This window comes from Gallus gallus, chromosome Z (genome assembly GCF_016699485.2).
Source record: "Gallus gallus isolate bGalGal1 chromosome Z, bGalGal1.mat.broiler.GRCg7b, whole genome shotgun sequence".
Classification (NCBI taxonomy): Eukaryota; Metazoa; Chordata; class Aves; order Galliformes; family Phasianidae; genus Gallus; species Gallus gallus.
In genome coordinates, this window is record NC_052572.1 from 21204852 (window position 1) to 21221235 (window position 16384).

Genomic DNA, 16384 nt, shown 5'->3' on the forward strand with positions numbered 1-16384 from the left:
GCGCGAGGCGGCGGCGCGGTCCCGGCGGCTGTGCCCGCGCCCGGCTGGAGGGCGGCGGCGGTGACAGCAGAGCGACGCCGGCCCTTCTTCCTTCCCCTCCTCCTTCTCCTCCTCCTCGCCGCGCGGCCCCGCCTCCCCTCGCGCCGTCCTCCCCTCCCACCTTCTCCCCCTCCCCATGCTGGCCCTGCGTGCGGCTCGCAGGTAGGCGCGGCGCGGACTGGGGCGCCTCGTAGCCCCGCGCCCGGGCGTTTCCGTGCCACCCGCGGCTCGGCGTCCCTCGGCTCGGGCCGGCCGTCCCGGCGGGGCCTGGCCCAGTCCCGCGCGGCCGATGCTCCCCGGCTGCGGCTGTGCTGCGCGGGGCCGAGCAGACAATAGGGCCGGGGCTGGACGGCGTGCCCAGGTGACGCCCTCGGCTCCTGCGGCTCGCCCGCCTTCCGGAGACAACCGGCGTGCAGGTGGGCGGCGCGGCCGGGCCGGCCTGCCCGGAGCTGCCGTGGAGAGCGGGGAGAGACAAGTGGCGAGGGGCGCGGTAGCTCAGCTCACCTCACCTCCTGTCAGGGGTGAGGCGTGAGGCGGGCGCGGTGCCGAAGGGCTTGAAAATGAGGGAAGGAGCGCTGTCTCCGGGCGCGCCCGGGGAAGCATCGTGGAAGACGGCGGGCGGTGAAAAAGAGAAAGGAGGAGCTGCGGCGTGCTCGGGGCACTGAGAGTGCGGGCTGAGGCTGAGGGCCGGGCTGGGTGGGCACGGGCTGCCGCTGAGTGAGCTGCGGTGGAGAGCATGGATCTGAGCTGCAGGGTGAAAGGAGGAGATGGCTGCTCACCTCTGGTGGGCTTCTGAGAAATGACAGCTGGGTGCGGGCTGTGTGCGGCACGGCTGGCTCCTGGGGGCTGTCATTTCGGCCCCAGTTCAGGGCGATTCTTCGGGCTGAGTTAGGCTTGGGGGTCCCAGCAGTTAGAAAACAAGATTAAAAATCCTTTTTTTTTTCTTTTTTTTTTTTTTCATAGACTTCCTACTGCTGTAAAATAATTGATCGACTCGGTTACATTCTTTTCTTATAGTCATTTTCATTGTTTTCCATTCTGTGTCAATCCAAAATGCTGTCTGACCTTCTTTGTCTTGAAGACTGAAGCTATCTCCTTAAGTAATAACAAAGTATTGATATTGATTTCAGATTTGGTTTTATTTTTTCATCACTTGTCGTAAGTACATCTAGGAATGGTCGGTGCAGTTTGTTAGTTGTGTTATTTTATTTCTTGTCAGTCATTATTTAAGTGTGCCCAAGTAGTCGTTTCACAAAGAAGAGTGATTTCAAAAGCCAAATAGAGACCTCCAAGCCTCAGAAGTTAAGCACGCGGCTGCAGGAACATTGAATAGCAAACTTTCTCAGATGATGTTCTTAGTCAATACATTTAAAATGTGAGATTAAAAATTGATTTTTTTAGGAAGTTTCAAGCTGTATGTCTTATGTTAGATAAAATGGCACTGAACATTTGAAAATGGCACTTGAACAGTTGAAAATAGACAGATGTGGTGAAGGAGCTTATCTCCAGTTGAGTACCTTTCCTATTAGAATTCAAAGATTCAAAGATTAACATTTTTCAACTAAATGTGTAGGAAAAGGTAGGTTAAGGCATATATTAATGAAGTCAGCACAGTAGTCTCTTTACTTTTTGAGGATATTATGTGTAATAGGAAAAAAAAAGCAGAAGTGGAAAATGTGACTTAAATAATTCTATTACCCTAAAATAATTCTGCAGGGTTTGTGATTCTGGAGTCTTTCTGTCGAGATCTTCAGAATCTTCAAAATCAAATATTGAGCTGGAAGGAAGATTTACATAGACTCTGGGGGGGAAGGGAGGGAGAAACACCCTAAAAAATTGCATTTAAGGGCTAGTTTTAGGTTTTCATTCCTAGAGAGATACTCCGAACACTGGCTTTTCTCTTGAAAAGGAATCAAACCAACAGGAAGTGGAGTTGGGGAAAGTCAGGAGGATGGCAGGGAAATCATAAAAACTCTTACAGTCACTTTCCTGTATCTTATTATTTGTGACCATACTGCACGTGTACACTTTCCTTAAACTATCAGATCCAACACCAGCAACAGTATAAGGTCCAGATAGGACACACAGAACATCTTTCATTTTCCTTGTGCTCTAGGGGCTACACAACCTCCTCTGTGTGCCCATCAGTAGTTGTCTGCCATGGACAAAAACAAGAGTGTCATCTTTTTAACTGCAACAGGATCTACACGCAGCCATGTTTGCTGATCAAAACTGCTCCCTGGGCCTGCTGAGTCAAACGTGTTGGGACTGAAAGCATTCTTCTGGGTCTGAATTTCACCTGTGGGCTATCTGTTGGATCACACTAAAAAAAATCAGTGCAGATAACATCTTTTGAGAACATAGCTGTCATTCTCTCTATAAAGAAAGAAGTTGGGAACTGGCACTAGATGATCCTTAAGGTCCCTTCCAACTCAAAGCCATTCTATGATTCTGGGATAAGTAACCATGGAAGCTGTGTCAGGTTGTGTGTTAGGAAAAAGTTCTTCACCAGAGGGTGGCTGAGCACTGGAACAGGCTTCTCAGGGCAGTGGGCACAATCACATGCCTGCTGGAGTTCAGAGACGTTTGGACAGCACTCTCAAACACTGGGTTTGAGATTTGAGTGCTCCTGTCTTAGAGTTGGACTTGGTGGTTCTTGTGGGTTGCTTGGGATGTTCTGTGATTCTATGAAATGCCAGGCTTGGAAAGATTTCTTTATGTGTTTTGGCTTATTTCAAAAGTCTGTCAAGATGAAATGCAGGAAAGTATGTATGATGAGACAAACACACTGTAGTAACTTCTCAGAACAGTCCCATGCCATATCATCACGTAGGTTATGGGGACTTGCCAACACAAAAGACAATTGTCGTATGATTTTGCGCCAAACAAATAAATAAATAAATAAAATCATGCTAATGCATTTTTTACATTGAACTTTCCTCTTACAACAACTGTTTGATCTCTTCTTGAGTTGTGTCAGAGGTAGCAGGGGAAGAACTGATCGCTGTTCATTCTCTCTGTGCTCTTCGTGTTTGTGTAACTTTCTTTAAAACTTCCTGTGTTTGTCTGTTTCTGTCAGGGAAGAATCCCCATCTTGTGTTCTTTGGGTGGAATTAATCCCTCATTGATCATTACTAACTTGTCAGAAGAGGAAGGGGATTTGGACACGTGGAAGAATAAAAACCAGGAGAGTCTATAATGGCTGGGAGCAGCAGAACTGCACATAGTATGTGTGTGCTTCATGTGTTACAGTCTTTTGTTCTTTCTTACACCTTTGCTCGGCCCCATATTTATATACGTACCGTAATCAGTAACTGCTGTAATTTCATGAATCCCACCTTTTTCTAGGTGAGGTATTGATATGCTGAGGAATACAGAACCCAACTTGGAACTATGCAGGTCACTGAGTTCCATTTTTCTGTTTCTTTCCAGTCTTTTAACAATTTATTTTTAAGATGATGTTCATCTCACAGCAGTGTCGGTTTTTTTGAAGACCTTTTGGTCAAAAGTCTTTGGAAATCAAACAGATGACACTAGCTGACCTCTGTCTATTTAAAAGACCTTCAAAGAATTCCAGTAGGCTACTGAGTCATGAATTCCCTTTGTCAAAGAGGCTCTTTTCCAGTATGTGTTAAATGTATTGGCCTTGCATATTTAGAAACCCTCCTGAATATTTTTCTCTGTCTTGCTGTACTGCCTCTTTTTTAGTTGGAGTCAAGAAGCTATTTTAAATTTCGTAGCTGATTACATTGAAGTACTGAATTGTTCTGGTGGTAGTGTGTGGTGTTTGCAGTACAGGGCATGAACTTTGCATGTGTTAGATTGCAGGCATGATAGTGCTTATGCAGCAGTACGTGAGAGAACTGGAAATGCTTTTTCTTCCACTGTGTTTTGCGTAGTAGAAGATACCTGACAGATGCCTCCTGCATCAAATTCAGTGTAGTGTAAGTAGTTGACCTGCAGTCTGTATGCACATTTTGAAGTCTCTCAGCTTCCTTTTTATGATTCTTCAAGCAAAGTGTGCAGGTATGGAAGTATGCCATGGTGCTACGTGAATTCAGTTCACAGAATGGATTCAAAGCCCAGTTTATCAGACAGAGTAAGATTTATGCATTGTGTTTTTTTTGTTTGTTTTCCTTTAGAACTGTAGGTACTAGCATTTTAGGTTTTGGGAGAGAGGATCTCAGGCATTCTGCAGAAGCCTGACATTTCTGTGTGGTCCACTCCAGCGTATTGCGTGGGGATAGCTTTCTCTTATGAAAATCAGTCAGACCTGCTTCCCTGCTAAACTTGCTTTTAAAGATTATTGGGGGGCATAGGTAGAGTATGCAAGTAGAGCATAAGGCCTAGGGGTTCGTGCCACGTGTAACTTGTTATGCAGACCTGTGAATTTCTGCTTCAGGTCTGCATTTTTCTTCAGTTGATACGAAGTACCTTTTCCAGTTACTTTGCTGTTGTTGGTGTAACTTCCATGGAAGAAACCAGTAAGCATTTGTTGAGAGATGCTAAGACTGTAAAAGCAGAACAGAGAAAAATGTATTATCATTAAAGATTCTAAAATGTTCATATAACTTCCATGTTTTTGGGCTTCAATTGATCTGAAGAGCTAATGGTGTACAGAAGGATAAGCAACATAGAATTTACTGTGAACTGAGTTGTAAATAATCTTTCAGAAAAAAATATGCAGTGACAAAACTAATTATTTCGTGTTGAAAGGTTGTAGATCATCTTCTATTCCATCAAACAGTGTTTAAGATGACTAAGTTTCTTGCTAACAGTTATGGAACTTTAGATTAGGAAATACCAAATATGCTGTCCTCTTGCCATTGTGGGGTCTGCCTGCCCCAGACTCTGTCATGACACAAAGCCGAGTACTTTGCCAAGGAAAATCACCCAAGAATTCAGGGCATGTATTCACCATTCCAGACACTGTCAAGAGCCAAACTAATGAAAGGACTGAGAGGTGAAGTGTAATCATGACTTCCAAAGTGTTTGTCCAGCAGGAAAAAGTCATTACTTAAATTCTCTGGCTGTGGTCCCATTCCTTATGCTGAATTGAAATAATGCTGTGATTTATCTCTGAGTGATATAGCTGTACTTTGTTCTTTCTTGGACTTCTCTTTTTCTTTTCTTCTCTTTTTTTTTTTCTTTTTTTTTTTCTTTTTTTTCTTTTTTTCTGCACATGATTTAGTGGAGGGTTGTTAAAATTGGGGCAGTATGGTGAGGTTGCTGTTGGACTTGCTGATCTTTAAGGTCTTTTCCAACCTGAGCAACTCTATGATTCTGTGATTGAATATGAGGCTCGGTTGTTGTAAAGGTTTACTTAAATCACAGCTGTCTGTTACCATTTATATATGTTTGGTAGCACTCACAGAGAAATGCCAGCATATTGTTCATGTATTAATAGTTGTTCTTGAGGCAAACTGTCATTTTTTATATTGCATTAATGGAACGTTTTTTTTTTTGTTTAAATTAAAAAAAAAAAAAAAGACCACCAGGTGGCGTTGGAACACTGGGGCCCTGTGAGTGCTGACTGCGGTCACCTGATGAGTGTGGTCTCCTGATTCACGATGCTGACTTCCAGAGCTGATTCTCTTGCAGTGTGCAAGTCAAGAAAGCATGGTTTGGCTAAAATCTGCTATTTCAAGAGTTTGAAAGAACAAAATGGTCCTGTTGCTGCTCTCATTTTTAAATTAGGTGCTCTTACGATGCTACATAAATTACAAGTTGAAAGATAGGTTCACTGTGTTTTATAAACCTACTCTTATTTGCATCTTTAGGAGTTCTCCCGATTGCACATGGGGTACAACAAGAGAAACATCTCTGCATTTGTTTGCCCTAAGCATATTTAAAAACTAGATGATGATGTTGTGTGTGGTGGTTTTGTTTGTGTATGAAACTCATGTGTTTTCATACAATTTTTAAGCTGAGAGCCATTGTTTTTTAACTTACAGAAGTACACAAAGAGTGTAACATCCCATTTTGTTTTAAATTCATGTGTACAACCCTGTGGGAATATATATTCAATGCTAACCCATCTGAATTAATGTTTGTCTGCCTCGCTCTTTACCTCTTTTATTCTTATTTTAATCTCCTTTCTTGGCTACCACTTTACCCCTGAAACAGTTGTCCCACAGCTTTCATCAGGAGTGAATATATGATGGCTGCTCCAAAAGTAATGCCTCCTGTTTTATTCTGTTTTGCCACAACATCAGAGACAGATGTTGATGGTATGGCAGTAGAAGTTGAGCCTTCCCACCAGTATCACACCGTGTGTTGTTGCCGTGTGACAGATGGCAGCAGAGGGTCAGTCTGACAAAATGGCATCTGACACGGAAGGGCACATGGAGCAAAGGTATGTCATTGAATTCCTACATGTAGAAAAAATGGCACCCATGGACATTCGCTGACACTTGCTGAATGTTTGTGGAGACCAAACAGTGGACATGTGCACAGTGAGGTGGTGAGTGGTGCATTTCAGCAGTGGCAACAGTGACAGTGGGTCACCTCCCCTGGTGCTGATTTTTATGAGCACAACATGCAGACTGTTGTTCATTGCTGGTGAAAATGCATAGCTTATGATGGTGACTGTGTTGAAAAACATGTTCTGTAGTTGAGAATTTTTTTCTGTTAAACAGTGTTCTTGTACTCCTTGTTGTAGTTTGCATGGAAATAAATAGCAGGCTGTATGGCAAACAGGTATACAGGTATTGAACCAGAGAGATTATTGTGTTACAAAGGAGAAATAAAATAAAGATCTTACCCATGTCCTGGGCTCGCAGAAGGGCTCCAAGAGGAAGGATCTCTAGCTGGAGATCCTTCCTCCTTGGGAGTCAGCCCTTAAATGGGGTCTTGGAGTCACTGTAGTCTTCCAGTCACTCAGGTGAAATTGCATTCACCTTTGCCCCTGCAGCTGACTCAGTGCTCGCCTCAGGTGGTCAATCAGAGGTTCAGGCCGTGATTCAACTGTTCCCATACTTTCAGAGCGACCTGCATAGTCTTCCACAAAGCTGATATAGTCAGATTTTTGTATGGCAACACGGAACTTTCAGATCTGTGAGTATGTGCAATAAATGTCTGTATATATTCCCAGAAATACATCTGTAAATAAGTTTTGTTAGTCTAAATTCTTACTTGTCAGTGTAACTCATACTGTTTAGGTAAAGATTAATTTGAAAACTGTAAGTGTGATCAAAGAATGAGTCTTGGACAGAATCATAGAGAGGTTGGAACTTGATCTTTGAGGTCCCTTCCAACCCAAGCAATTCCATGATTCCGTCCATTTGCAGTCATACTTAAATGAGACTGCAAATTTGAATCTGTTATGAAGTGGTCATCAGTAGTAGGATCACGGTTGCAGGCTTTTGTGTTTGCATTTTCTAAAGCTGGTGCTACCCTTTACTACTTCTGCTTCATAGTCTGAGGCTGTTTTGTTTAATAGTGCATTGTTGCAAAGGATCGTTTGGCATCTTCCAGATGTGGAAAATTGTTTTTAAACAAAACCAGGCTTACATAAATGTTTAGTATGTTTAAAGTATTTACTGTACAAGTTAAAAATCAGCCCATAAACTTAATTACTTTGCTCATCTTTGCAGCAGTTATGTTGGCCACTATATTGCAGTAATAGAGTATAATAAAAGTCCTTCTCCTTTCTAAAATCAAATTGTACTCATATTTTCCAGAAGCAGCAAGTAATCAAATTTTTGATTTGTTGGCAAAATGAATTACCTGATGTTCTAGCAAAAATAGCAGTGATTCCAGTCTCTAACTTAGAAGCTTCGTTTTCTTTCTAAAAATCCCGTTTTAGATGTTGCTTACTAAGCTTTTACAGCTCACACTGCTTTTGTTAGAAATTGTCATTAATGATAGCAGTCATGTAGAGGCTTCTTTTGCTCAATTAAACCCATGCATCATATGTATCTTCAGGCAGTGCTCCAGGCTTAGATGGCTTGTGGTAATCTTTTGATCCACTGCTTATGCTAGCATAACTGTTTTGAAGTTACACACTACCGATACACAGAAAAAAAGCTTGCCCTGGTCCATTTGTTTTTTGGTCTTTTTGTGGATGGCATTAACAGGTGTGGTGCAGTCATCACACTGGAGGGAAGGGATTCCTGGATGTGCTTGAAAGGTGGGGCCACACAAAACTCATGACATTCAACAAGGCCAAGCACAGACCTGCACTTGTGTCGCTGCAATCCAAAGCACTGATACAGGCTGGGGGGAGAATGGCTTGAGTGTAACTCTATGGAGAAGGAATTTGGGGTGTTGGTTGGTGAAGAACTGAACATGGGACATTAGTGTGTGCTTGCAGCCTGGAAAGCCATGTGTACTCTGGGCAGCATCAAAAGAGGAGTGGCCAGTAGTGTGAGGGAGAGGACTGTCCCCCTCTCTTCTGCCCTTGTGAGGGCCCACCCACTGTCCTGCGTCCAGACCTGGGGCACCCAGCACAAAAAAGATGTGGAGCTGTTGGAGTGTGTCTAGAGGAGGGCCACAAAGATGATGAGAAGGCTGGAGCAGCTCTCTACAAAGGCAGGCTCTCTGAGCTGGGCTTATATAGCCTGGAGAACAGAAGGCTCTGGGGAGACCTCATTGCAGCCTTCCAGTACTTAAGGAGGTCTACGTGAAAAAGTGAGAGGGACTCTGTCAGGGACTGTGGTGGTGGGGCAAGGCGTACAAGTTCTAAATCTAGACTCTTTTTGTTTAAATTAGATGTAAGGCAAAAGTGATTTACTATGGTGGTGACTTAATGGAAAATGTTGGGAGTGTTCAGAGCCACATTGAATGGGGCTTTGGGCAACTTGGTTTTGTGGAAGGTGTCATTGCCTACAGCAGGGGGGTTGGAACTAGGTGATATTTAAGATCCCTTCCAACCAAAGCCATTCTGTAATTCATTTTTTCACCTGCATGTTATCCTGTCTCTTTTTTAAATACGATCCTGCTGGTAGTTAGCTGCCATCAGAGATGGAGTCTTGTGCAGGGCAGAAATAAGTGGCAGAGGATGGAGCAGGAGGGAAGAGGAATATCTTAAGCTGCTGAATGTGAACCTTATCCATAGCCCATGCTTGTTCAGACATGTCAACAGTTCCACGTTGCACTGCAGACAATTAAATGTAATGTCTGAAAGATTGAACTGGTCAGTCCACACACTGGTAATAGCGTACCCGTGGCCACATGGGATAACTGCAGCATACGCGTAATCTTGTTTACAGACCAACATTTGTTTATTCTTCTGCCTAATTTAAACTGAATCATTTTCTTATTGCTTCGTCTGAGTAATGGCTGGCTCCTCCATAATGCTGCTGCCATTTACCAAAAACAATCCTTTTATAGAATGACTGCAGCATGTTGGTTCATTTACTTTTCGAAGAACACTGCTTGCTGCCTCATCTGGTTTGTTTCTACCGTTATTAATATAATTTAATCTCTTTTCTTTTCTGAGTTTGTATCTCGGAAGTTAAGGTTTCTCTCAGTGGCACAATTTGCAGTCACATTTTCTAATAACATGACAAATAAAGCTGCAGAGCATCTTTGAAACATTCATTATTATTTTAGCAATGTTCTCCTTTCTTGTTTAATTTTACAATGATATCATTTCTATGCTTCTCTCTTGAACAAATACATTGATATCATTTCTATGTTTCTCTCTTGAACAAATAAGACATTCTCAATTTTATTGTGTGATATTTGAAGTTTTGGGCATTTGGTTACAATTTTAAGTGAACAACAAATATGAAATACCAATCCACTTAAAGAAACAGCTGGAATAAGATTTCACCTGTGCACGTACTTCAGTTGCATGTGGCTTTTCATTATTCTGATGTGAGTCACATTGGCCCAAAGTACAACTGGCAGCAAGCTAACAGTATGTGTTTTAAAATGTCAGTTTGAGGTTGTGTTTAATGGTTGCATGTAGTGATTGTTTTTACTTGAAATGTTATTATATCCTTTTTGAAAGCCCACATTGGTTTAGTGAAAAGACTTGTGGGTCCTTCTGAGTTTTCACTGGCTTTGTTCTACATAAATGCCTGCTTCATTGCATCAGAAGGAGGCAAAGTATCAGCAGTGCAAAACAAAGCCAGTTTTCTGTGTTTACTTGTCCCCAAGGGGTATAGGCAATCACTTGATGGCATTTATGCCAATCATTTTATGAAGCTGTTGATTTTTATGTGTTCCACCATGCAATTAGCCAGTCTACTAGGAAAATCAGGTGGTCTAATCTTTTTCTGGTGCTTAAAAGAAGTGCTTAGCAGCAATTAGGGACTCTTTATTAATTAAACTTGTCCAGCTTTATTAATTTAACTTGTTTGACAGGCTGAAATTAAATGTTGCTGTGACTATTTAATCATCGTTTCTGAGACTATGTTGTTGGTCAGTAGCAGAGCTATGTTTTCTCTATGTGAGAGTAATGTATTACAGAAAGCTGTAGGTTCCCTGTAAGAACAGTATTGGCCTTATATCCTTCACCTTAGCATAGCCATCAACTATTATTTTTTTCAGGTTGCTTGATTCTGTTTCATTTCTATTTTGACCTTAATTTGGCATGTTTCATATTCCTTCTGACAACCTTTGGAGGGTGGAAAGGGTGAGGTCAGAGCCATGAAGCTGCTTTGAGGAGGCTCCCCTTCAGCACCTATGAGGCTGTGTCAGAGCTGCAGTGTGTTAAAGACTGACATAGTGCAGTCCAGTGGGAAGCGGACTTAATGAAGGGCTGTTCTCTAATAGATTCATAGATTCAGGGTAGAATTGAGTAATTCTGGATTCTCGGAAACTATTGCATTCTGAGAATGCTAACACTTGTCCTTTTGTTTTCATGAAAGTAGCTTCATTTATTAGAAACTTCTAGATAAGATTCCAACTTGCAGTAGTCCAGTGGAGAAGCTGGTGACACGTTAACATCAGATCTGAGTTTGTACTGGAGAGAGAGAGCAGAGATGGAAGGAATGCTTTTTATTCAGGCTTCATTTTCAGAGTTTGGTATTCTGTACACCAGTGAAAGTTAAAAGGAAACGTCTTGTCTACACTGGTATGGAACGATTCGAAGAAATGATAATAACAAGAAGAAAAAAATCTCAGTGTAAAATATAGATTAGGGATGTTGCCTTTCACTTATGTCCTGTATAAATAACTTTGACTAAGCCATATCTAGAAAATTCCTCTTTTAGGCCAGCGAGACCTTTTATGTGAAGTCTTGCCTTCAAACAGAAGCTCTGCATGCAGCTTTTCTCGGGTTGCTAACACCTCGCTGGTCTGCTTTGCTTTTCCTTCAGGCCACAATTGCCCGTCCATTTATGTAAGCTCCCTGCAGTGTTATGCCAAAACCTTTCTAAGTACACAGCCAGACTGGTTTTGCTATAAAATTAGTGACTGATGCTAACAGAAAAAGGTTTTTCATACAAAACGGTATATAAAAAAAAAAAAAGCAACATCCTTCCTAGTAATGAGCAATCTGTGTATTCTTATACTTCTTTAGTTGTGTTTGAAAGCCAAAAGTTATCATTATTACCATAACAATACACTATTTTGGTTTTTAAATTATGCGAATGAAATTGAAAGGCAGATAATAAGCCTCTGCCATCCAGAGCTGTTCTTAGTAACTCAAAGGTCTGGTCTTTGTTACTTTTCTGAAGGTGTGGGTTGGTCTATTAAAATACTAAAACCTGCAGCATTGTACTTCGTGAATGCAAGTTGTTTTTTAATTACTATCCATTTGTTATGTCATTCAGCAAATAATGTATACATAACTGAGATATTACTGTGATATGTTTTGGACTGTGGGTTTTTGCTAGCCCAGTTTCAGTCAGCTGCCCAAGCCTGCCTACTTCTCCTTTATACAGCAAAGTTGAGTGTTGCTTTTTTGAGTCCGAGCAGGCAGGAGTGTGGAAGTCAGTATTTCCAAAGCAAGTCTATTTTTAACGTTTATTTGGATTCATTGATTTAAGATCTTTTTGGTATTATCGCAAGAATTAGTAAAAGGCAGCCAGTAATTGCTGTGCACAGCCATGGTCAGCTACATATGTGAATTGTTCTGCTAACTAATGCTGAAATATATTTGATGTATACAAATCAGGATTGATAGTGTATAAATTGCAGGTAGCTTGCCTACCTCTTCTGTCATTAGAATGAAGCTACTTGTATAGGGACTACATAAATTAAGAGCAAATTTTCAACGAAGTAACAACTAGAAGTTTTCTTCCTATGGCTGTTTATGTAGCAGACATGCATATGAGTATAAAATTGTTAGAGTGAACACAAGGAAACATTTTTGGGTTTTTTAAATCATATTGTATGTATGTTTGTAGTTTTCATTTATCATAATCTCCAAATCACTGTAGATTTTATTCCTAATTTGAAAAATGCAAATACTGTCTGTAGAGTTTCAGTAACTGAAATTCTGTTTTTCTTAGAAGATTAAATCGTAACTCAGTCTGTTTTTTGCAATATCCAAGTTTTTGCCTCTGCCTAATATTTGGCACTGTATGGAAAAGCATCTAAGACAAACCTCTGACTTACCTAAAATTAATTTTAAATAATAAGAGTGACAGCTGTGAATGCTCCTGCTGGACAAGTAACACATGGTTTTAAGTAGGACTCTGTTCCTACTTGTATAAACATACTTTGTGGTTGTTAAAGGTCTGCTGCCTTTTTAATATTTACTATAAACTTTCTCATGAACTGGAGTCTTTTTATGCAAAGATGTTTTTTTCTTCTTTCAGGTCCATTGGGCCTCGGCTTTTGTTGAGAATGACATTAGGAGCAGAAATCACTAATCAGCTCAAGGCTTCTTCATACATAGCACCAGGCCGAAACCTTTTGAGATGGGACCTGTCGCCAGAGCAAATTAGAACAAGAACAGAAGAACTAATCAGGAAGACAAAACATGTGTATGATATCGTTGGGAAGCTTAATATTGAAGAAGTGACACATGAAAATACTGTACGGGCCTTGGCAGATATAGAAGTGGAATATGCAGGTTAGTGTACACTTTCTGTGTTTTTGTTTTTTTTTTTCTGTAGTGCATTTTCAAGCCTGATAAGCAGTGCCTATCTCAGTTGCTATAGAATCTGACTGAGATGAGCAGCTCAAATGTAACAGTGAAAAGACTGATATACTTTTACTGGAGAAAAGGTGGTGAATGAGAATGGAGGAATTTTGTGAATGCTTTTTCAATGAAAGAATACTTTCCCTGCTCTCTTTCACATTATGTCCTATGAGGACTTGAAGCAGTGCAGGAGAGGTACTGGTTTTGTGGTCACATCTGGACTGTTCTGAATGAATTACCAAGACCTTCCAATATATGGATGCAGTGCACGATCAAACACAGGCCATTCAGTTAACTTGTTAATAATCCCATGAGGAGGTGGGAAAAATAAAAATATGTTTGTGGTGGCTTTGTTTTGGAGAACCTATAATACAGTGGTTGCATGTTTGTAGTAGTCTGTGTAATAAAATATCAAATTCTCTTAAATTCTCTTTAAAAACTGCAGTTGCAAGAGAAGTGCTGAAAACAGGCACTCTGGCATGGAGCTCAATCTTCATCTACCAAAAAGGAACAGCCTGTAGCACAAATGATTGCATTATAATATTAATCTATTGCTTTCACATTACTTAATTTCAAAGTTTGGTTACATCCAGTGAATTGACTGGAATTGATGCTGGCAGATAGACTGACTAATCTTCATCCAAACAGATTCCTGTCAGATTCAGTTTTAATTGTGTAGATGTGTTTGGAACAAATATTCTAAGTCTTTCTGCCTATGTATAAACCTCTGTGCTTTAAATTAAATTAGAAGGCAAGTCTGTTTTATTCAGGAAATAGTGGCCATAGGCCTCTAAGCAGAGCCACTGAAACTCACATGCGTTGTCTGAGATGTACTTTCTTCTCTACATGGCCATTGCTGAATTGGGTCATATCTAACCTTTTAATGCAATTTATCAAAGCTGAATGTGAAATTACCAGGACTTACTTCTGAAATAGCCCATGGCATATGATATGTTAACACAGCATGACTTTGGTTAGGATCTTGGATTTTTAGTCCCATTTATCCCTTTCACAGGTGCATGAAAAACACCATTCCCCCCATTACTGGAGCTCATAATCTGAGGAGATGCACATTACAACAGGCCTTACATTATCCTTAGAAGATTATTTTGAACCACAGTGGTCTGAGGACAGGGGAGCAGAAAAAAGAGTTTTCAATGGTTTTCAAGAGGAACCATGTGCCCATGTGTGCATTCTGAAGGTTTCTGAAGTACTGAGAGTAATCTCTGTGCTTTATGAGCAACTTAGAGTAAATAAAATTTACTCTGTTTTATGGAGTTTTTACAACATCATCTTAAGTTATCATTCATCTAAAACATCATTTTTGAAGAGGGGAATGAAATTGTAATTGACTTAAGTTAATTCAGCTAGTCAAAAGAATTCATTTCTATTTAGCACTTCTATTTGTTAGAAAGATAAAGCATTTGTTTAGTAAGGAAGGTTTTACTTAATCTCAAAAGAATATTCTAAAAATATCAGTAGTTTACAATCTCTAGAAGTTCAGAATACATAACATCTTTTTGTTACTGGATTGTTTTCCCTTAAACATGTAGATGAAGATGGTGATTTGACACTCTTCTCTTGTACCAATTTAAAAATAACTTCAGGGCAGATGGGCATGTTTGGAAGATTCAGAGTATTCCACTTTAAAAACTCACATGGAAGCCTCTTTGCCAGCTATGAAACACTGTCAGTCTTTACTTGCAAATTTTATGTCTTCCAAAAATAATGTATCCTATTTATACAACCCTCAATTGACTTCACAGATGTACAAAGGTGGTAATTACTGTTAGGTAATGGATTATTTTTGTAAAATGTTTGTTTGTTACAATGTTATGCAATTCTGTCCCATGACTCACTCAATTTTATGTTAACTCATGTCCTTCAAGCCTAATTTGAGCATCTGGTTGCTTTGGATACTTGTTTCTTTTATATTCTATAAGTATCAGAAGAGGGAGGGAAGTTTTCTTTGTTCCTCATGTTTTTAACCTTCTAAGTGTTCCCTGCTTTTTATTTAAACAGTGGAAAGAAGCATGTTGGATTTTCCCCAGCATGTCTCACCTGACAAAGAGGTACGCTTAGCAAGTACAGAAGCTGACAAAAAGCTTTCCAATTTTGATGTGGAGATGAGCATGAGAGAAGATGTGTTTCAGAAGATTGTTTATTTGCAGGTAAATTACAATAAAGAAGTGTTTATGCATGGTGCTTTTCAAGATCCCTGTCACTCCTTAAAGGAACCTTGTATTCTTCATCTGCACTGTTTACTTTGTAGTTCTTCCTGTTTTAATAAAATACGAACATTTCTGTTTTTTCAAATCTATCTAGTAACATTTAATATTAATATCCAGACATGTAACTTAAAGATAAGGCAGGGAAGCCATCACATATGAACCAAAAACAGCATGTACATTAGCCTATGGTCCAAGTGTGAATCTTCCCTTTCAACCCTGCCAATTTTTAAACTGTTAGTGATGCTAATAATATGTAGGTTGCTCCAAAAGTAATGCCTGCTGTTTATTTCCTTGAAAGTTACAACAGGTACAAAGAGCACAATAGCATTATTTGACAGAGCAAATTTTCAACTACAAAAAACTCTTCTTCAGCATAGTCACCACCATGAGCTATGCATTTTCACCAGTGATGAGCAAGAGCCTTGTAAAAATCTGTATCAGTGGAGGTAACCCACTGTCACCACTGCTGAAGTGCACCACCCACAGCCACACTGTGCTCACACCCACTGTTTGGTCTCTGTAAGTGTTCACTAAGTGTCAGTGAATGTCAGCAGGTGCCAGTTTTTCTGCATGGAGGAATTCAGTGACACAGCTTTGCTTCATCTGCACTTCCATGATGAAATGCTTCTCTGCTGCCATCTGTTACGCAGCATGTAACATGATACTGGTGGGAAGATTCAGCTTCCACTACCATAGCACCAACACCCACCTCTGACATCATGGCTAACAGAATAAAATAGGAGACATTACTTTTGGAGCAGATCCCATATATTGGAGCCCTCTTTCTTGATGTAATTATTTGTACTTTTTGCAGTGTTGAAATGGAAGCATGAGTAATATTAGCAACACCTTAGTAAAGTACATTTCAGTAGCACTGTTTTCTGTTTCTGTATTTTCCAGGCATATGTTCTAGTGTTTTCTTCTAACTGGATATTATCATTTACATGTTTGTGTAGGTGTTGCATAGCGTCATTTTGTGTATCTTCTGGTATGTTTTGACAGACAGTGCCTTATGTTGAGATGTCAGTTACTGGAATCAGTTGCTATTAATTAAATGTTTGATATATATTTT

The 16384-nt window shown here is 40.4% G+C and overlaps 1 protein-coding gene across 9 annotated transcripts in view; it reads left to right on the forward strand.

The window, feature by feature from the left end:
* Positions 1-164: 164 nt before the first annotated feature.
* NLN (neurolysin) overlaps positions 165-16384 on the forward strand; it is a 38643-nt gene continuing 22423 nt past the window's right edge. Inside the window, exons 1-4 of one of the 9 annotated variants that reach the window (XM_040655683.1) lie at positions 3323-6394; positions 6953-7095; positions 12756-13012; positions 15104-15252. In XM_040655683.1, the coding sequence (XP_040511617.1) occupies positions 12784-13012; positions 15104-15252 (378 nt within the window). In that variant the 5' untranslated portion in view covers positions 3323-6394; positions 6953-7095; positions 12756-12783. Of the gene's footprint in view, positions 3266-3319; positions 6395-6952; positions 7096-12755; positions 13013-15103; positions 15253-16384 lie in introns of those variants that run through there. The other 8 variants (XM_040655682.1, XM_004937288.5, XM_424755.7 and 5 more) reach the window with 8 other exon arrangements.